A 23,218-nucleotide genomic window follows, 5' to 3' on the forward strand; every position below is an offset into this window, starting at 1 on the left:
CATGTTACACAATACATGTATGTTTTGTTTGATAATGTTCATGTTTATATAAAAAAATCTCAGTATACATTGGCGCGTTACGTTCACTAGTTCCAAAAATATCTGGTGATATTGCAGAGAGCCACATCATTTTACAGAAATACAAAAATACAAAAATACAATTGTTAGACATGGAATTATAGATATACCTCTCCTTAATGCAACCGCTGTGTCAGATTTCAAAGCAAACCATGCAATAATCTGAGAACGGCGCTAGGATAAAAAATAAAAAAATATCCGCCATGTTGGAGTCAACAGAAATCAGAAATAACATTATAAATATTCCCTTACCTTTGATGATCTTCATCAGAATGCACTCCCAGGAATCCTAGTTCCACAATAAATGCTTGATTTGTCCGATAATGTCCATTATTTATGTCCAAGTAGCTACTTTTGTTAGGGCGTTTAGTACATAAATCCAAACGCTCATGCAGGTCCAGCCGAACGTCGGACGAAAACTTCAAAAAGTTATATTACAGGTCGTAGAAACATTTCAAACTAAGTAATGAATCAATCTTTAGTATGTTTTTATCATAAATCTTCAATAACATTCCAACCGGAGAATCCCTTTGTGTATAGAGAAGCCATGGAACGCATGTCGATATCATGTGAAATGCGCGTGACCAGGACCTGGCTCTCTGCCAGACCACTGACTCAAAGAGCTCTCATCCGGCCCCACATCACAGTAGAAGCCTCATTCAAGTTTCTAAAGACGGTTGACATCTAGTGGAAGCATTAGGAAGTGCAACCTAACCAATATCCCACTGTGTATTCTATAGGGGCTGGGTTGAAAATCGACCAACCTCAGATTTCTCACTTCCTGTTTGGATTTCTTCTCAGGTTTTTGCCTGCCATATGAGTTCTGTAATACTCACAGACATCATTCAAACAGTTTTAGAAACTTGAGAGTGTTTTCTATCCAATACTAATAATAATATGCGTATATTAGCAACTGGGACTGAGGAGCAGGCCGTTTACTCTGGGCACCTCTGGGCATCTTTCATCCAAGCTACTCAATACTGCCCCTGCTAGCCATACTACGTTTTTAACACAATCCCCTTTAATACAAACTGGTTATCAGCTGAGATAGTTAACACACATCCACTAACCAACACATCGACTGTACATGCAAATTGATTGATTGATTGATTGATTGATTGATTGATTGACACTTTGATAATCCCTAAGGGATGGCTGATCTGATTTTCTGAAAGAATTAACAGTAAACGTTACACACAGAAGTCTGAAAACCATAAGGACATTACAAATGTATCTCTCCCTCCCTCCGCTTCTCTCTCTTTCCCTCTCTCTCCCTCCCCTCTCCCTCCCCTCTCCCTCCCTCTCTCCCTCCCCTCTCCCTCCCCTCTCCCTCCCTCTCTCTCCCCTCCTCCAGGTATCCCAGGCAGCGACTACATCAATGCCAACTACATAGATGGTTACCGTCGTCAAAACGCCTACATCGCGACGCAGGGCTCTCTCCCTGAGACCTTCTGTGACTTCTGGAGACTGGTTTGGGAACAGCACACGGCCAACATCGTCATGATGACCAAGCTAGAGGAGAAGTCTCGGGTAAGGACTGAGATCCCATGTTTAATACAGTGAAGAGGACAGTTACAAATCAATAGATTGATTGATTGATAGATAGAAATTAAATTTTTTTACATGTTAGTGATTTTGAACAGACACATTTATCCAGAGCTACTTATATGAGCAGTTAGTGTCAGATCAGTGTAATGATTTGGGGTGAAGGAGGACGGATCAGTTGACGGCCAATGGGGATGGAGATAGAACTAGACTATGTCCTGTACAGCGTTGTACCCACTAATGTCAACGTACAGTGTAGATAGAATGTCTTCTGGTGTGGACGGCCAATGGGGATGTAGATAGAATGTCTTCTGGTGTGGATGGCCAATGGGGATGGAGATAGAATGTCTTCTGGTGTGGACGGCCAATGGGGATGGAGATAGAATGTCTTCTGGTGTGGATGGCCAATGGGGATGGAGATAGAATGTATTCTGGTGTGGATGGCCAATGGGGATGGAGATAGAATGTCTTCTGGTGTGGATGGCCAATGGGGATGGAGATAGAATGTCTTCTGGTGTGGATGGCCAATGGGGATGGAGATAGAATGTCTTCTGGTGTGGACGGCCAATGAGGATGGAGATAGAATGTCTTCTGGTGTGGACGGCCAATGGGGATGGAGATAGAATGTCTTCTGGTGTGGACGGCCAATGGGGATGGAGATAGAATGTTTTCTGGTGTGGACGGCCAATGGGGATGGAGATAGAATGTCTTCTGGTGTGGATGGCCAATGGGGATGGAGATAGAATGTCTTCTGGTGTGGACGGCCAATGAGGATGGAGATAGAATGTCTTCTGGTGTGGATGGCCAATGGGGATGGAGATAGAATGTATTCTGGTGTGGACGGCCAATGGGGATGGAGATAGAATGTCTTCTGGTGTGGACGGCCAATGGGGATGGAGATAGAATGTCTTCTGGTGTGGACGGCCAATGGGGATGGAGATAGAATGTCTTCTGGTGTGGACGGCCAATGGGGATGGAGATAGAATGTCTTCTGGTGTGGACGGCCAATGGGGATGGAGATAGAATGTCTTCTGGTGTGGATGGCCAATGGGGATGGAGTTGTGTGTGTATACAGCAGTATGACTCTCCTATTAGGACTTCAAATAATCATGTATTTTCTCCCTCTAACGTGTTTCTAACATGGTGCTGTCACCTTATACTGTAGTACTGTCTTGTACTATGTAGTACCATGACTCGTAGTACTAACATGTACTATGTGTGTTTCTAACATGGTGCTGTCACCTTATACTGTAGTACTGTCTTGTACTATGTAGTACCATGACTAGTAGAACTAACATGTACTATGTAGTACCATGACTAGTAGTACTAACATGTACTATGTAGTACCATGACTAGTAGTACTAACATGTACTATGTGTGTTTCTAACATGGTGCTGTCACCTTATACTGTAGTACTGTCTTGTCCTATGTAGTACCATGACTAGTAGAACTAACATGTACTATGTAGTACCATGACTAGTAGTACTAACATGTACTATGTAGTACCATGACTCGTAGTACTAACATGTACTATGTGTGTTTCTAACATGGTGTTGTCACCTTATACTGTAGTACTGTCTTGTCCTATGTAGTACCATGACTAGTAGTACTAACATGTACTATGTAGTACCATGACTCGTAGTACTAACATGTACTATGTGTGTTTCTAACATGGTGCTGTCACCTTATACTGTAGTACTGTCTTGTACTATGTAGTACCATGACTAGTAGAACTAACATGTACTATGTGTGTTTCTAACATGGTGCTGTCACCTTATAGTGTAGTACTTTCTTGTACTTGTAGTACCATGACTAGTAGTACTAACATGTACTATGTAGTACCGTGACTAGTAGTACTAACATGTACTATGTGTGTTTCTAACATGGTGCTGTCACCTTATACTGTAGTACTGTCTTGTACTATGTAGTACCATGACTCGTAGTACTAACATGTACTATGTAGTACCATGACTAGTAGTACTAACATGTACCATGTAGTACCATGACTCATAGTACTAACATGTACTATGTAGTACCATGACTAGTAGTACTAACATGTACTATGTAGTACCATGACTCATAGTACTAACATGTACTATGTAGTACCATGAGTAGTAGTACTAACATGTACTATGTAGTACCATGACTAGTAGAACTAACATGTACTATGTAGTACCATGACTTGTAGTACTAACATGTACTATGTAGTACCATGACTTGTAGTACTAACATGTACTATGTAGTACCATGACTTGTAGTACTAACATGTACTATGTAGTACCATGACTAGTAGTACTAACATGTACTATGTGTGTTTCTAACATGGTGTTGTCACCTTTAGTCTTCCTTCTCTCTTCTTACCCCATGTAGAAACTAGGTACAACTTTCTCTTTCCACCATGCTTCTACTGATACTATGCTTATATTGTAGTACTGTCTTGTACTATGTAGTACCATGACTTGTAGTACTAACATGTACTATGTAGTACCATGACTAGTAGAACTAACATGTACTATGTGTGTTTCTAACATGGTGCTGTCACCTTATACTGTAGTACTGTCTTGTCCTATGTAGTACCATGACTCGTAGTACTAACATGTACTATGTGTGTTTCTAACATGGTGCTGTCACCTTATAGTGTAGTACTTTCTTGTACTTGTAGTACCATGACTAGTAGTACTAACATGTACTATGTAGTACCGTGACTAGTAGTACTAACATGTACTATGTGTGTTTCTAACATGGTGCTGTCACCTTATACTGTAGTACTGTCTTGTACTATGTAGTACCATGACTCGTAGTACTAACATGTACTATGTAGTACCATGACTAGTAGTACTAACATGTACCATGTAGTACCATGACTCATAGTACTAACATGTACTATGTAGTACCATGACTAGTAGTACTAACATGTACTATGTAGTACCATGACTCATAGTACTAACATGTACTATGTAGTACCATGAGTAGTAGTACTAACATGTACTATGTAGTACCATGACTAGTAGAACTAACATGTACTATGTAGTACCATGACTTGTAGTACTAACATGTACTATGTAGTACCATGACTTGTAGTACTAACATGTACTATGTAGTACCATGACTAGTAGTACTAACATGTACTATGTGTGTTTCTAACATGGTGTTGTCACCTTTAGTCTTCCTTCTCTCTTCTTACCCCATGTAGAAACTAGGTACAACTTTCTCTTTCCACCATGCTTCTACTGATACTATGCTTATATTGTAGTACTGTCTTGTACTATGTAGTACCATGACTAGTAGTACTAACATGTACTATGTAGTACCATGACTAGTAGTACTAACATGTACTATGTAGTACCATGACTAGTAGTACTAACATGTACTATGTAGTACCATGACTCATAGTACTAACATGTACTATGTAGTACCATGAGTAGTAGTACTAACATGTACTATGTAGTACCATGACTAGTAGAACTAACATGTACTATGTAGTACCATGACTTGTAGTACTAACATGTACTATGTAGTACCATGACTTGTAGTACTAACATGTACTATGTAGTACCATGACTAGTAGTACTAACATGTACTATGTGTGTTTCTAACATGGTGATGTCACTTTTAGTCTTCCTTCTCTCTTCTTACCCCATGTAGAAACTAGGTACAACTTTCTCTTTCCACCATGCTTCTACTGATACTATGCTTATATTGTAGTACTGTCTTGTACTATGTAGTACCATGACTAGTAGTACTAACATGTACTATGTAGTACCATGACTAGTAGTACTAACATGTACTATGTAGTACCATGACTAGTAGTACTAACATGTACTATGTAGTACCATGACTCATAGTACTAACATGTACTATGTAGTACCATGAGTAGTAGTACTAACATGTACTATGTAGTACCATGACTTGTAGTACTAACATGTACTATGTAGTACCATGACTCGTAGTACTAACATGTACTATGTGTGTTTCTAACATGGTGTTGTCACCTTTAGTCTTCCGTCTCTCTTCTTACCCCATGTAGAAACTAGGTACAACTTTCTCTTTCCACCATGCTTCTACTGATACTATGCTTATACTGTAGTACTGTCTTGTACTATGTAGTACCATGACTAGTAGTACTACCATGTACTATGTAGTACCATGACTAGTAGAACTAACATGTACTATGTAGTACCATGACTAGTAGTACTGCCATGTGCTATGTAGTACCATGACTAGTAGTACTACCATGTAATACTTAGTACCATGACTAGTAGAACTAACATGTACTATGTAGTACCATGACTAGTAGAACTAACATGTACTATGTAGTACCATGACTAGTAGAACTAACATGTACTTTGTAGTACCATGACTAGTAGAACTAACATGTACTATGTAGTACCATGACTAGTAGAACTAACATGTACTAAGTAGTACCATGACTAGTAGAACTAACATGTACTTTGTAGTACCATGACTAGTAGAACTAACATGTACTATGTAGTACCATGACTAGTAGTACTACCATGTACTATGAAGTACCATGACTAGTAGAACTACCATGTACTATGTAGTATCCAGACTATATATCCATGTACATATATGGCTATGTAGTACCATGACAAGTAGTACTACCATGTAGTACCCAGACTATATATCCATGTACATATATGGCTATGTAGTACCATGACTAATATTACTACAATGTACTATGTATTACCATAACTAGTAGAACTAACATGTACTATGTAGTACCATAACTAGTAGTACTAACATGTACTATGTAGTACCATGACTAGTAGTACTACCATGTAGTACCCAGACTATATATCCATGTACATAAATGGCTATTTAGTACCATGACTAATAGTACTACCAAGTACTATGTAGTACCATGACTAGTAGTACTACCATGTATTATGTAGTACCATGACTAGTAGTACTACCATCTAGTCTAATAAAAAGATGAGAGAGGCCTGTAATTTTCATCAAAGGTACACTGTCTGTGAGAGCCAGAAATCTTGCTTGTTTGTTATTGACCAAATACTTATTTTCCACCATCATTTGCAAATAAATTCATTAAAAATCCTACAATGTGATTTTCTGGATTTTCTTTTCTCATGTTGTCTGTCATAGTTGAACTGTACCTATGATGAAAATTACAGGCCTCTCTCATCTTTTTAAGTGGGAGAACTTGCACAATTGGATGCTGACTAAATACTTTTTTGCCCCACTGTATATATAGTTAAATATGGATAAATAGATGGTTGTATATGGATAAATATATGGTTATATATGGATAAATATATGGATATATATGGATAAATATATGGTTATATATGGATCAATATATGGATCAATATATGGTTATATATGGATAAATATATGGATAAATATATGGTTATATATGGATAAATATATGGATAAATATATGGATAAATATATGGTTATATATGGATCAATATATGGATCAATATATGGATATATATGGATAAATATATGGATAAATATATGGTTATATATGGATCAATATATGGATAAATATATGGTTATATATGGATAAATATATGGTTATATATGGATAAATATATGGTTATATATGGATACATATATGGATAAATATATGGTTATATATGGATCAATATATGGTTATATATGGATAAATATATGGTTATATATGGATACATATATGGTTATATATGGATACATATATGGATAAATATATGGTTATATATGGATCAATATATGGTTATATATGGATAAATATATGGTTATATATGGATAAATATATGGTTATATATGGATCAATATATGGTTATATATGGATAAATATATGGTTATATATGGATAAATATATGGATAAATATATGGTTATATATGGATAAATATATGGTTATATATGGATAAATATATGGATAAATATATGGTTATATATGGATAAATATATGGTTATATATGGATAAATATATGGTTATATATGGATCAATATATGGTTATATATGGATAAATATATGGTTATATATGGATAAATATATGGTTATATATGGATAAATATATGGATCAATATATGGTTATATATGGATACATATATGGAAATGTATGACTAAATATATGGCTCTGGTAGTACCATGCTAATACTAACAATAATACTAATATTGTAGTATTACCATGTACTATATAGTACCATTTTAATAGCAGTACTAATACTGTGGTAGTAATGTACTGTAGTGCTGTGTGGTAGCTGCTGCGGTGACTCTATTTCAACCCTCTCTCTCTCTCTCTCTCTCTGTTTCACCCTCTCTCTCTCTCTCTCTCTCTCTGTTTCACCCTCTCTCTCTCTGTGTCTCTCTCTCTCTCTCTCTCTCTCTGTCTCTCTCTCTCTCTCTCTCTCTCTCTCTCTCTCTCTCTCTCTCTCTCTCTCTCTCTCTCTCTCTCTCTTTCTGTGTCTGTTTCAGATGCCCTCGTATTTCTTCTCCAAGGCAAGACATCCCTCCCCCTATCCCTCTCTCCTTCCCTCCCTTCTTTACCCTCCCCCTATCCCTCTCTCCTTCCCTCCCTCCTTTATCCTCCCCCTATCCCTCTCCCTTTACTCTCTTACTTCATTTCCGCAACCTCTGCTCACGTGGTTTTCTGATCACACAATATATTATTTTCTGTCTGGTTTTTTAAAACACGCTGAGAATGACTGAAATGCTCCTCTAAAAAAAACACTTTTGGAGACTCAACAAAATGCACGTTGTCCGTTAGTTCACGTTGTCCGTTAGTTCACGTTGTCCGTTAGTGCACGTTGTCCGTTAGTTCACGTTGTCCGTTAGTTCACGTTGTCCGTTAGTTCACGTTGTCCGTTAGTGCACGTTGTCCGTTAGTTCACGTTGTCCGTTAGTTCACGTTGTCCGTTAGTTCACGTTGTCCGTTAGTTCACGTTGTCCGTTAGTTCACGTTGTCCGTTAGTTCACGTTGTCCGTTAGTTCACGTTGTCCGTTAGTGCACGTTGTCCGTTAGTTCACGTTGTCCGTTAGTTCACGTTGTACGTTGCATGTTGTTGTGTGTTGTGTTCTTTGGGATCTCGTTCAAGGTCAGGGTCGACTTCCATTTCAGTTCAGTCCGTTCCTTTTCAAGAAGAAGATTAGTACCATTTATTATCAATTAGATTTGTATTTCTTTTCAAGTCTCCATTTGGGATTTCAGGTCCGTCCCAGAATTGGATGAAAAGAAATTAAACTGACCCCAAAACTTTTGTTGTCTGTTTAATCTAGACTGTAGCCACTAGTCATCCATGTTAGGTTAGGTAGCTACTGTTTTATTACATAGCAATAGTACATTAAGGAGCTGCAGTAGGATTGGACTGTTAGCTATTAGACTGTTAGACTATTAGACTGTTAGACTATTAGACTGTTAGACTGTCAGACTATTAGACTATTAGACTGTTAGACTATTAGACTGTTAGACTGTTAGACTATTAGACTGTTAGACTGTTAGACTGTTAGACTGTCAGACTATTAGACTATTAGACTGTTAGACTATTAGACTGTTAGACTGTTAGACTATTAGACTGTTAGACTGTTAGACTGTTAGACTGTCAGATTAGACTATTAGACTGTTAGACTATTAGACTGTTAGACTATTAGACTATTAGACTATTAGACTGTTAGACTGTTAGACTGTTAGACTATTAGACTATTAGACTGTTAGACTATTAGACTATTAGACTGTTAGACTGACTATTAGACTATTAGACTATTAGACTGTTAGACTATTAGACTATTAGACTGTTAGACTATTAGACTGTTAGACTATTAGACTGACTATTAGACTATTAGACTATTAGACTATTAGACTATTAGACTATTAGACTATTAGACTGTTAGACTGTTAGACTATTAGACTGTTAGACTATTAGACTATTAGACTATTAGACTATTAGACTGTTAGACTATTAGACTGTTAGACTATTAGACTGTTAGACTATTAGACTGTTGGACTATTAGACTGTTAGACTGACTATTAGACTATTAGACTATTAGACTATTAGACTGTTAGACTATTAGACTATTAGACTGTTAGACTATTAGACTGTTAGACTGACTATTAGACTGTTAGACTATTAGACTATTAGACTGTTAGACTATTAGACTATTAGACTGTTAGACTGACTATTAGACTGTTAGACTATTAGACTATTAGACTGTTAGACTATTAGACTATTAGACTATTAGACTATTAGACTGTTAGACTATTAGACTGTTAGACTATTAGACTATTAGACTGTTAGACTATTAGACTATTAGACTATTAGACTATTAGACAGTTAGACTGTTAGACTGTTAGACTGTCAGACTATTAGACTATTAGACTGTTAGACTATTAGACTGTTAGACTATTAGACTATTAGACTGTTAGACTGTTAGACTGTTAGACTATTAGACTATTAGACTGTTAGACTATTAGACTATTAGACTGTTAGACTGACTATTAGACTATTAGACTATTGACTATTAGACTGTTAGACTATTAGACTTAGACTGTTAGACTATTAGACTGTTAGACTATTAGACTGACTATTAGACTATTAGACTATTAGACTATTAGACTATTAGACTATTAGACTATTAGACTGTTAGACTGTTAGACCTTAGACTGTTAGACTATTAGACTATTAGACTATTAGACTATTAGACTGTTAGACTATTAGACTGTTAGACTATTAGACTGTTAGACTATTAGACTGTTAGACTATTAGACTGTTAGACTGACTATTAGACTATTAGACTATTAGACTATTAGACTGTTAGACTATTAGACTATTAGACTGTTAGACTGTTAGACTGACTATTAGACTGTTAGACTATTAGACTATTAGACTGTTAGACTATTAGACTATTAGACTATTAGACTGTTAGACTGACTATTAGACTGTTAGACTATTAGACTATTAGACTGTTAGACTATTAGACTATTAGACTATTCTACTTAGACTATTAGACTGTTAGACTTAGACTTTTAGACTGTTAGACTATTAGACTATTAGACTATTAGACTGTTTAGACTATTAGACTATTAGACTGTTAGACTATTAGACTATTAGACTATTAGACTATTAGACTGTTAGATATTAGACTATTAGACTGTTAGACTATTAGACTATTAGACTATTGACTGTTAGACTATTAGACTGTTAGACTATTAGACTGTTAGACTATTAGACTGTTAGACTGACTATTAGACTTTAGACTATTAGACTATAGACTGTTAGACTATAGACTATTAGACTGTTAGACTATTAGACTGTTAGACTATTAGACTGTTTAGACTATTAGACTGACTATTAGACTTTAGACTGACTATTAGATATTAGACTGACTATTAGACTATTAGACTATTAGACTGAGACTATTAGACTATTAGACTGTAGACTGACATAGACTATTAGACTGTTAGACTATTAGACTATCTTAGACTATTAGACTGTTAGACTGTTAGACTATTAGACTGTTAGACTATTAGACTATTAGACTATTAGACTATTAGACTGTTAGACTATTAGACTGTTAGACTATTAGCTGTTTAGACTATTAGACTGTTAGACTATTAGGACTGTTAGACTGACTATATAGACTATTAGACTATTAGACTATTAGACGATTAGACTATTAGACTAATTAGCCTGTTAGACATATATATATATATTAGGACTATTAGACTATTAGACTTACCTATAGACTGTTGACTATTAGACTATTAGACTGTTAGACTGACTATTAGACTGTTAGACTATTAGACTATTAGACTGGTNCCTCCTTTATCCTCCCCCTATCCCTCTCCCTTTACTCTCTTACTCATTTCCGCAACCTCTGTCCACGTGGTTTTCTGATCACACAATTATATTTTATTTTCTGTTGGTTTTTAAACACGCTGAGCTGAGAATGACTGAAGCTCCTCTAAAAAAAAACACTTTGGAGACTCAACAAAATGCACGTTGTCCGTTAGTTCACGTTGTCCGTTAGTTCACGTTGTCCGTTAGTGCACGTTGTCCGTTAGTTCACGTTGTCCGTTAGTTCACGTTGTCCGTTAGTTCACGTTGTCCGTTAGTGCACGTTGTCCGTTAGTTCACGTTGTCCGTTAGTTCACGTTGTCCGTTAGTTCACGTTGTCCGTTAGTTCACGTTGTCCGTTAGTTCACGTTGTCCGTTAGTTCACGTTGTCCGTTAGTTCACGTTGTCCGTTAGTGCACGTTGTCCGTTAGTTCACGTTGTCCGTTAGTTCACGTTGTCCGTTAGTTCACGTTGCATGTTGTTGTGTGTTGTGTTCTTTGGGATCTCGTTCAAGGTCAGGGTCGACTTCCATTTCAGTTCAGTCCGTTTCCTTTTCAAGAAGAAGATTTAGTACCATTTATTATCAATTAGATTTGTATTTCTTTTCAAGTCTCCATTTGGGATTTCAGGTCCTGTCCCAGAATTGGATGAAAAGAAATTAAACTGACCCAAACTTTTGTTGTCTGTTTAATCTAGACTGTAGCCACTAGTCATCCATGTTAGGTTAGGTAGCTACTGTTTATTACATAGCTAATAGTACATTAAGGAGCTGCAGTAGGATTGGACTGTTAGACTATTAGACTGTTAGACTATTAGACTGTTAGACTATTAGACTGTTAGACTGTTAGACTATTAGACTATTAGACTGTTAGACTATTAGACTGTTAGACTGTTAGACTATTAGACTGTTAGACTGTTAGACTGTTAGACTGTCAGACTATTAGACTATTAGACTGTTAGACTATTAGACTGTTAGACTGTTAGACTATTAGACTGTTAGACTGTTAGACTGTTAGACTGTCAGACTATTAGACTATTAGACTGTTAGACTATTAGACTGTTAGACTATTAGACTATTAGACTATTAGACTGTTAGACTGTTAGACTGTTAGACTATTAGACTATTAGACTGTTAGACTATTAGACTATTAGACTGTTAGACTGACTATTAGACTATTAGACTATTAGACTGTTAGACTATTAGACTATTAGACTGTTAGACTATTAGACTGTTAGACTATTAGACTGACTATTAGACTATTAGACTATTAGACTATTAGACTATTAGACTATTAGACTATTAGACTGTTAGACTGTTAGACTATTAGACTGTTAGACTATTAGACTATTAGACTATTAGACTATTAGACTGTTAGACTATTAGACTGTTAGACTATTAGACTGTTAGACTATTAGACTGTTGGACTATTAGACTGTTAGACTGACTATTAGACTATTAGACTATTAGACTATTAGACTGTTAGACTATTAGACTATTAGACTGTTAGACTATTAGACTGTTAGACTGACTATTAGACTGTTAGACTATTAGACTATTAGACTGTTAGACTATTAGACTATTAGACTGTTAGACTGACTATTAGACTGTTAGACTATTAGACTATTAGACTGTTAGACTATTAGACTATTAGACTATTAGACTATTAGACTGTTAGACTATTAGACTGTTAGACTATTAGACTATTAGACTGTTAGACTATTAGACTATTAGACTATTAGACTATTAGACAGTTAGACTGTTAGACTGTTAGACTGTCAGACTATTAGACTATTAGACTGTTAGACTATTAGACTGTTAGACTATTAGACTATTAGACTGTTAGACTGTTAGACTGTTAGACTATTAGACTATTAGACTGTTAGACTATTAGACTATTAGACTGTTAGACTGACTATTAGACTATTAGACTATTAGACTATTAGACTGTTAGACTATTAGACTATTAGACTGTTAGACTATTAGACTGTTAGACTATTAGACTGACTATTAGACTATTAGACTATTAGACTATTAGACTATTAGACTATTAGACTATTAGACTGTTAGACTGTTAGACTATTAGACTGTTAGACTATTAGACTATTAGACTATTAGACTATTAGACTGTTAGACTATTAGACTGTTAGACTATTAGACTGTTAGACTATTAGACTGTTAGACTATTAGACTGTTAGACTGACTATTAGACTATTAGACTATTAGACTATTAGACTGTTAGACTATTAGACTATTAGACTGTTAGACTGTTAGACTGACTATTAGACTGTTAGACTATTAGACTATTAGACTGTTAGACTATTAGACTATTAGACTATTAGACTGTTAGACTGACTATTAGACTGTTAGACTATTAGACTATTAGACTGTTAGACTATTAGACTATTAGACTATTAGACTGTTAGACTATTAGACTGTTAGACTATTAGACTATTAGACTGTTAGACTATTAGACTATTAGACTATTAGACTGTTAGACTATTAGACTATTAGACTGTTAGACTATTAGACTATTAGACTATTAGACTATTAGACTGACTTAGACTATTAGACTATTAGACTGTTAGACTATTAGACTATTAGACTATTAGACTGTTAGACTATTAGACTGTTAGACTATTAGACTGTTAGACTATTAGACTGTTAGACTGACTATTAGACTGTTAGACTATTAGACTATTAGACTGTTAGACTATTAGACTATTAGACTGTTAGACTATTAGACTGTTAGACTATTAGACTGTTAGACTATTAGACTGACTATTAGACTATTAGACTGACTATTAGACTATTAGACTGACTATTAGACTATTAGACTATTAGACTGACTATTAGACTATTAGACTGTTAGACTGACTATTAGACTATTAGACTGTTAGACTATTAGACTATTAGACTATTAGACTGTTAGACTGTTAGACTATTAGACTGTTAGACTATTAGACTATTAGACTATTAGACTATTAGACTGTTAGACTATTAGACTGTTAGACTATTAGACTGTTAGACTATTAGACTGTTAGACTATTAGACTGTTAGACTGACTATTAGACTATTAGACTATTAGACTATTAGACTGTTAGACTATTAGACTATTAGACTGTTAGACTATTAGACTGTTAGACTGACTATTAGACTGTTAGACTATTAGACTATTAGACTGTTAGACTATTAGACTATTAGACTGTTAGACTGACTATTAGACTGTTAGACTATTAGACTATTAGACTGTTAGACTATTAGACTATTAGACTATTAGACTGTTAGACTATTAGACTGTTAGACTATTAGACTATTAGACTGTTAGACTATTAGACTATTAGACTATTAGACTGTTAGACTATTAGACTATTAGACTGTTAGACTATTAGACTATTAGACTATTAGACTATTAGACTGTTAGACTATTAGACTATTAGACTGTTAGACTATTAGACTATTAGACTGTTAGACTATTAGACTGTTAGACTATTAGACTGTTAGACTATTAGACTGTTAGACTGACTATTAGACTGTTAGACTATTAGACTGTTAGACTATTAGACTATTAGACTGTTAGACTATTAGACTGTTAGACTATTAGACTGTTAGACTATTAGACTGACTATTAGACTATTAGACTGACTATTAGACTATTAGACTGACTATTAGACTATTAGACTATTAGACTGACTATTAGACTATTAGACTGTTAGACTGACTATTAGACTATTAGACTGACTATTAGACTATTAGACTGACTATTAGACTATTAGACTGACTATTAGACTATTAGACTGACTATTAGACTATTAGACTATTAGACTGACTATTAGACTATTAGACTGTTAGACTGACTATTAGACTATTAGACTGACTATTAGACTATTAGACTGACTATTAGACTATTAGACTGTTAGACTGTTAGACTGTTAGACTATTATACTATTAGACTGTTAGACTGACTATTAGACTATTAGACTATTAGACTGTTAGACTGACTATTAGACTATTAGACTATTAGACTATTAGACTATTAGACTATTAGACTGACTATTAGACTATTAGACTATTAGACTATTAGACTGTTAGACTATTAGACTGTTAGACTGTCAGACTATTAGACTATTAGACTGTTAGACTGTTAGACTGACTATTAGACTGTTAGACTATTAGACTATTAGACTGTTAGACTATTAGACTATTAGACTATTAGACTGTTAGACTGACTATTAGACTGTTAGACTATTAGACTATTAGACTGTTAGACTATTAGACTATTAGACTATTAGACTGTTAGACTATTAGACTGTTAGACTATTAGACTATTAGACTGTTAGACTATTAGACTATTAGACTATTAGACTGTTAGACTATTAGACTATTAGACTGTTAGACTATTAGACTATTAGACTATTAGACTATTAGACTGTTAGACTATTAGACTATTAGACTGTTAGACTATTAGACTATTAGACTATTAGACTGTTAGACTATTAGACTGTTAGACTATTAGACTGTTAGACTATTAGACTGTTAGACTGACTATTAGACTGTTAGACTATTAGACTATTAGACTGTTAGACTATTAGACTATTAGACTGTTAGACTATTAGACTGTTAGACTATTAGACTGTTAGACTATTAGACTGACTATTAGACTATTAGACTGACTATTAGACTATTAGACTGACTATTAGACTATTAGACTATTAGACTGACTATTAGACTATTAGACTGTTAGACTGACTATTAGACTATTAGACTGACTATTAGACTATTAGACTGACTATTAGACTATTAGACTGTTAGACTATTAGACTATTAGACTATTAGACTGTTAGACTGTTAGACTATTAGACTGTTAGACTATTAGACTATTAGACTATTAGACTATTAGACTGTTAGACTATTAGACTGTTAGACTATTAGACTGTTAGACTATTAGACTGTTAGACTATTAGACTGTTAGACTGACTATTAGACTATTAGACTATTAGACTATTAGACTGTTAGACTATTAGACTATTAGACTGTTAGACTATTAGACTGTTAGACTGACTATTAGACTGTTAGACTATTAGACTATTAGACTGTTAGACTATTAGACTATTAGACTGTTAGACTGACTATTAGACTGTTAGACTATTAGACTATTAGACTGTTAGACTATTAGACTATTAGACTATTAGACTGTTAGACTATTAGACTGTTAGACTATTAGACTATTAGACTGTTAGACTATTAGACTATTAGACTATTAGACTGTTAGACTATTAGACTATTAGACTGTTAGACTATTAGACTATTAGACTATTAGACTATTAGACTGTTAGACTATTAGACTATTAGACTGTTAGACTATTAGACTATTAGACTGTTAGACTATTAGACTGTTAGACTATTAGACTGTTAGACTATTAGACTGTTAGACTGACTATTAGACTGTTAGACTATTAGACTGTTAGACTATTAGACTATTAGACTGTTAGACTATTAGACTGTTAGACTATTAGACTGTTAGACTATTAGACTGACTATTAGACTATTAGACTGACTATTAGACTATTAGACTGACTATTAGACTATTAGACTATTAGACTGACTATTAGACTATTAGACTGTTAGACTGACTATTAGACTATTAGACTGACTATTAGACTATTAGACTGACTATTAGACTATTAGACTGACTATTAGACTATTAGACTGACTATTAGACTATTAGACTATTAGACTGACTATTAGACTATTAGACTGTTAGACTGACTATTAGACTATTAGACTGACTATTAGACTATTAGACTGACTATTAGACTATTAGACTGTTAGACTGTTAGACTGTTAGACTATTATACTATTAGACTGTTAGACTGACTATTAGACTATTAGACTATTAGACTGTTAGACTGACTATTAGACTATTAGACTATTAGACTATTAGACTATTAGACTATTAGACTGACTATTAGACTATTAGACTATTAGACTATTAGACTGTTAGACTATTAGACTGTTAGACTGTCAGACTATTAGACTATTAGACTGTTAGACTATTAGACTGTTAGACTATTAGACTATTAGACTGACTATTAGACTATTAGACTATTAGACTATTAGACTATTAGACTGTTAGACTATTAGACTGTTAGACTGTTAGACTATTAGACTGTTAGACTATTAGACTATTAGACTATTAGACTATTAGACTGTTAGACTATTAGACTATTAGACTGTTAGACTATTAGACTATTAGACTATTAGACTATTAGACTATTAGACTATTAGACTATTAGACTGTTAGACTATTAGACTATTAGACTATTAGACTGTTAGACTATTAGACTGTTAGACTATTAGACTATTAGACTATTAGACTGTTAGACTGACTATTAGACTATTAGACTATTAGACTATTAGACTATTAGACTGTTAGACTATTAGACTGTTAGACTATTAGACTATTAGACTATTAGACTATTAGACTATTAGACTATTAGACTGTTAGACTATTAGACTGTTAGACTATTAGACTATTAGACTATTAGACTGTTAGACTATTAGACTGTTAGACTATTAGACTATTAGACTGTTAGACTATTAGACTGTTAGACTATTAGACTGTTAGACTGACTATTAGACTATTAGACTGTTAGACTATTAGACTGTTAGACTGACTATTAGACTATTAGACTGTTAGACTATTAGACTGTTAGACTGACTATTAGACTATTAGACTGTTAGACTATTAGACTATTAGACTATTAGACTATTAGACTGTTAGACTATTAGACTGTTAGACTATTAGACTATTAGACTGTTAGACTATTAGACTGTTAGACTATTAGACTGTTAGACTGTTAGACTATTAGACTGTTAGACTGACTATTAGACTATTAGACTGTTAGACTGACTATTAGACTATTAGACTGTTAGACTATTAGACTGTTAGACTATTAGACTATTAGACTATTAGACTGTTAGACTATTAGACTGACTATTAGACTATTAGACTGTTAGACTATTAGACTATTAGACTGTTAGACTGACTATTAGACTATTAGACTATTAGACTGTTAGACTATTAGACTATTAGACTGTTAGACTGACTATTAGACTATTAGACTATTAGACTGTTAGACTATTAGACTATTAGACTGTTAGACTGACTATTAGACTATTAGACTGTTAGACTATTAGACTATTAGACTGTTAGACTGTTAGACTATTAGACTGTTAGACTATTAGACTATTAGACTATTAGACTGTTAGACTGACTATTAGACTATTAGACTGTTAGACTATTAGACTATTAGACTGTTAGACTGTTAGACTGTTAGACTATTAGACTATTAGACTGTTAGACTGACTATTAGACTATTAGACTATTAGACTGTTAGACTATTAGACTATTAGACTGTTAGACTGTTAGACTGTTAGACTATTAGACTATTAGACTATTAGACTGTTAGACTATTAGACTGTTAGACTATTAGACTATTAGACTGTTAGACTGTTAGACTGTTAGACTATTAGACTGTTAGACTGTTAGACTGACTATTAGACTGTTAGACTATTAGACTATTAGACTATTAGACTATTAGACTATTAGACTGTTAGACTATTAGACTGTTAGACTATTAGACTATTAGACTGTTAGACTATTAGACTGTTAGACTATTAGACTATTAGACTATTAGACTGTTAGACTATTAGACTATTAGACTATTAGACTGTTAGACTATTAGACTGTTAGACTATTAGACTATTAGACTGTTAGACTATTAGACTGACTATTAGACTATTAGACTGTTAGACTGTTAGACTGTTAGACTATTAGACTGTTAGACTATTAGACTGTTAGACTATTAGACTGTTAGACTATTAGACTGTTAGACTATTAGACTGTTAGACTGACTATTAGACTATTAGACTATTAGACTATTAGACTGACTATTAGACTATTAGACTGTTAGACTATTAGACTGTTAGACTATTAGACTGTTAGACTATTAGACTATTAGACTATTAGACTGTTAGACTATTAGACTGTTAGACTATTAGACTGTTAGACTATTAGACTGTTAGACTATTAGACTATTAGACTGTTAGACTATTAGACTGTTAGACTATTAGACTATTAGACTGTTAGACTGTTAGACTATTAGACTATTAGACTGTTAGACTATTAGACTATTAGACTGTTAGACTATTAGACTGTTAGACTGTTAGACTGTTAGACTGTTAGACTGTTAGACTATTAGACTGTTAGACTGACTATTAGACTATTAGACTGTTAGACTGTTAGACTGACTATTAGACTATTAGACTGTTAGACTATTAGACTATTAGACTATTAGACTGTTAGACTGACTATTAGACTATTAGACTGTTAGACTATTAGACTGTTAGACTGTTAGACTGTTAGACTATTAGACTGTTAGACTGTTAGACTATTAGACTGTTAGACTGACTATTAGACTATTAGACTGTTAGACTGACTATTAGACTGACTATTAGACTATTAGACTGTTAGACTGACTGTTAGACTGACTATTAGACTATTAGACTGTTAGACTGACTATTAGACTGTTAGACTATTAGACTATTAGACTATTAGACTATTAGACTGTTAGACTATTAGACTGTTAGACTATTAGACTGTTAGACTGACTATTAGACTATTAGACTGTTAGACTGTTAGACTGACTATTAGACTATTAGACTATTAGACTGACTATTAGACTATTAGACTGTTAGACTATTAGACTGTTAGACTATTAGACTGTTAGACTGACTATTAGACTATTAGACTATTAGACTGTTAGACTGTTAGACTATTAGACTGTTAGACTATTAGACTGTTAGACTATTAGACTGTTAGACTATTAGACTGTTAGACTATTAGACTGTTAGACTATTAGACTATTAGACTGTTAGACTATTAGACTATTAGACTATTAGACTGTTAGACTATTAGACTATTAGACTATTAGACTGTTAGACTATTAGACTGTTAGACTATTAGACTGTTAGACTATTAGACTGTTAGACTGACTATTAGACTGTTAGACTATTAGACTATTAGACTATTAGACTATTAGACTATTAGACTGACTATTAGACTATTAGACTATTAGACTATTAGACTGACTATTAGACTATTAGACTATTAGACTATTAGACTGACTATTAGACTATTAGACTATTAGACTATTAGACTATTAGACTATTAGACTATTAGACTATTAGACTGTTAGACTATTAGACTGTTAGACTATTAGACTGTTAGACTATTAGACTGTTAGACTATTAGACTGTTAGACTGACTATTAGACTATTAGACTGTTAGACTGACTATTAGACTATTAGACTGTTAGACTGACTATTAGACTATTAGACTGTTAGACTGTTAGACTATTAGACTATTAGACTATTAGACTATTAGACTATTAGACTATTAGACTGTTAGACTATTAGACTATTAGACTATTAGACTATTAGACTATTAGACTATTAGACTGTTAGACTATTAGACTATTAGACTATTAGACTATTAGACTATTAGACTGTTAGACTGTTAGACTATTAGACTATTAGACTGTTAGACTATTAGACTATTAGACTGACTATTAGACTGTTAGACTATTAGACTGTTAGACTGACTATTAGACTGTTAGACTATTAGACTGTTAGACTGACTATTAGACTATTAGACTATTAGACTATTAGACTATTAGACTGTTAGACTGTTAGACTATTAGACTATTAGACTGACTATTAGACTATTAGACTGTTAGACTGTTAGACTATTAGACTGTTAGACTGACTATTAGACTGTTAGACTATTAGACTATTAGACTGTTAGACTATTAGACTATTAGACTGTTAGACTGACTATTAGACTGTTAGACTATTAGACTATTAGACTGTTAGACTATTAGACTATTAGACTATTAGACTGTTAGACTATTAGACTGTTAGACTATTAGACTATTAGACTGTTAGACTATTAGACTATTAGACTATTAGACTATTAGACTGTTAGACTGTTAGACTGTTAGACTGTCAGACTATTAGACTATTAGACTGTTAGACTATTAGACTGTTAGACTATTAGACTATTAGACTGTTAGACTGTTAGACTGTTAGACTATTAGACTATTAGACTGTTAGACTATTAGACTATTAGACTGTTAGACTGACTATTAGACTATTAGACTATTAGACTATTAGACTGTTAGACTATTAGACTATTAGACTGTTAGACTATTAGACTGTTAGACTATTAGACTGACTATTAGACTATTAGACTATTAGACTATTAGACTATTAGACTATTAGACTGTTAGACTGTTAGACTATTAGACTGTTAGACTATTAGACTATTAGACTATTAGACTATTAGACTGTTAGACTATTAGACTGTTAGACTATTAGACTGTTAGACTATTAGACTGTTAGACTATTAGACTGTTAGACTGACTATTAGACTATTAGACTATTAGACTATTAGACTGTTAGACTAGACTATAGACTATTAGACTGTTAGACTGTTAGACTGACTATTAGACTGTTAGACTATTAGACTATTAGACTGTTAGACTATTAGACTATTAGACTATTAGACTGTTAGACTGACTATTAGACTGTTAGACTATTAGACTATTAGACTGTTAGACTATTAGACTATTAGACTATTAGACTGACTGTTAGACTATTAGACTGTTAGACTATTAGACTATTAGACTGTTAGACTATTAGACTATTAGACTATTAGACTGTTAGACTATTAGACTATTAGACTGTTAGACTATTAGACTATTAGACTATTAGACTATTAGACTGTTAGACTATTAGACTATTAGACTGTTAGACTATTAGACTATTAGACTATTAGACTGTTAGACTATTAGACTGTTAGACTATTAGACTGTTAGACTATTAGACTGTTAGACTGACTATTAGACTGTTAGACTATTAGACTATTAGACTGTTAGACTATTAGACTATTAGACTGTTAGACTATTAGACTGTTAGACTATTAGACTGTTAGACTATTAGACTGACTATTAGACTATTAGACTGACTATTAGACTATTAGACTGACTATTAGACTATTAGACTATTAGACTGACTATTAGACTATTAGACTGTTAGACTGACTATTAGACTATTAGACTGACTATTAGACTATTAGACTGACTATTAGACTATTAGACTGTTAGACTATTAGACTATTAGACTATTAGACTGTTAGACTGTTAGACTATTAGACTGTTAGACTATTAGACTATTAGACTATTAGACTATTAGACTGTTAGACTATTAGACTGTTAGACTATTAGACTGTTAGACTATTAGACTGTTAGACTATTAGACTGTTAGACTGACTATTAGACTATTAGACTATTAGACTATTAGACTGTTAGACTATTAGACTATTAGACTGTTAGACTATTAGACTGTTAGACTGACTATTAGACTGTTAGACTATTAGACTATTAGACTGTTAGACTATTAGACTATTAGACTGTTAGACTGACTATTAGACTGTTAGACTATTAGACTATTAGACTGTTAGACTATTAGACTATTAGACTATTAGACTGTTAGACTATTAGACTGTTAGACTATTAGACTATTAGACTGTTAGACTATTAGACTATTAGACTATTAGACTGTTAGACTATTAGACTATTAGACTGTTAGACTATTAGACTATTAGACTATTAGACTATTAGACTGTTAGACTATTAGACTATTAGACTGTTAGACTATTAGACTATTAGACTGTT

General features: G+C 33.6%; 1 protein-coding gene across 1 annotated transcript in view; it reads left to right on the forward strand.

Moving 5' to 3' along the window:
- LOC109886482 (receptor-type tyrosine-protein phosphatase delta) overlaps positions 1-23,218 on the forward strand; it is a 126,532-nt gene that overhangs the window by 56,018 nt on the left and 47,296 nt on the right. Inside the window, exon 19 of the mRNA XM_031814598.1 lies at positions 1,433-1,608. Coding sequence (XP_031670458.1) covers positions 1,433-1,608 — 176 coding nt within the window. The remainder of the gene's footprint in view (positions 1-1,432; positions 1,609-23,218) is intronic.

The sequence above is a fragment of the Oncorhynchus kisutch genome, unplaced genomic scaffold (genome assembly GCF_002021735.2).
Source record: "Oncorhynchus kisutch isolate 150728-3 unplaced genomic scaffold, Okis_V2 Okis07a-Okis12b_hom, whole genome shotgun sequence".
In the NCBI taxonomy this organism is placed as follows: domain Eukaryota; kingdom Metazoa; phylum Chordata; class Actinopteri; order Salmoniformes; family Salmonidae; genus Oncorhynchus; species Oncorhynchus kisutch.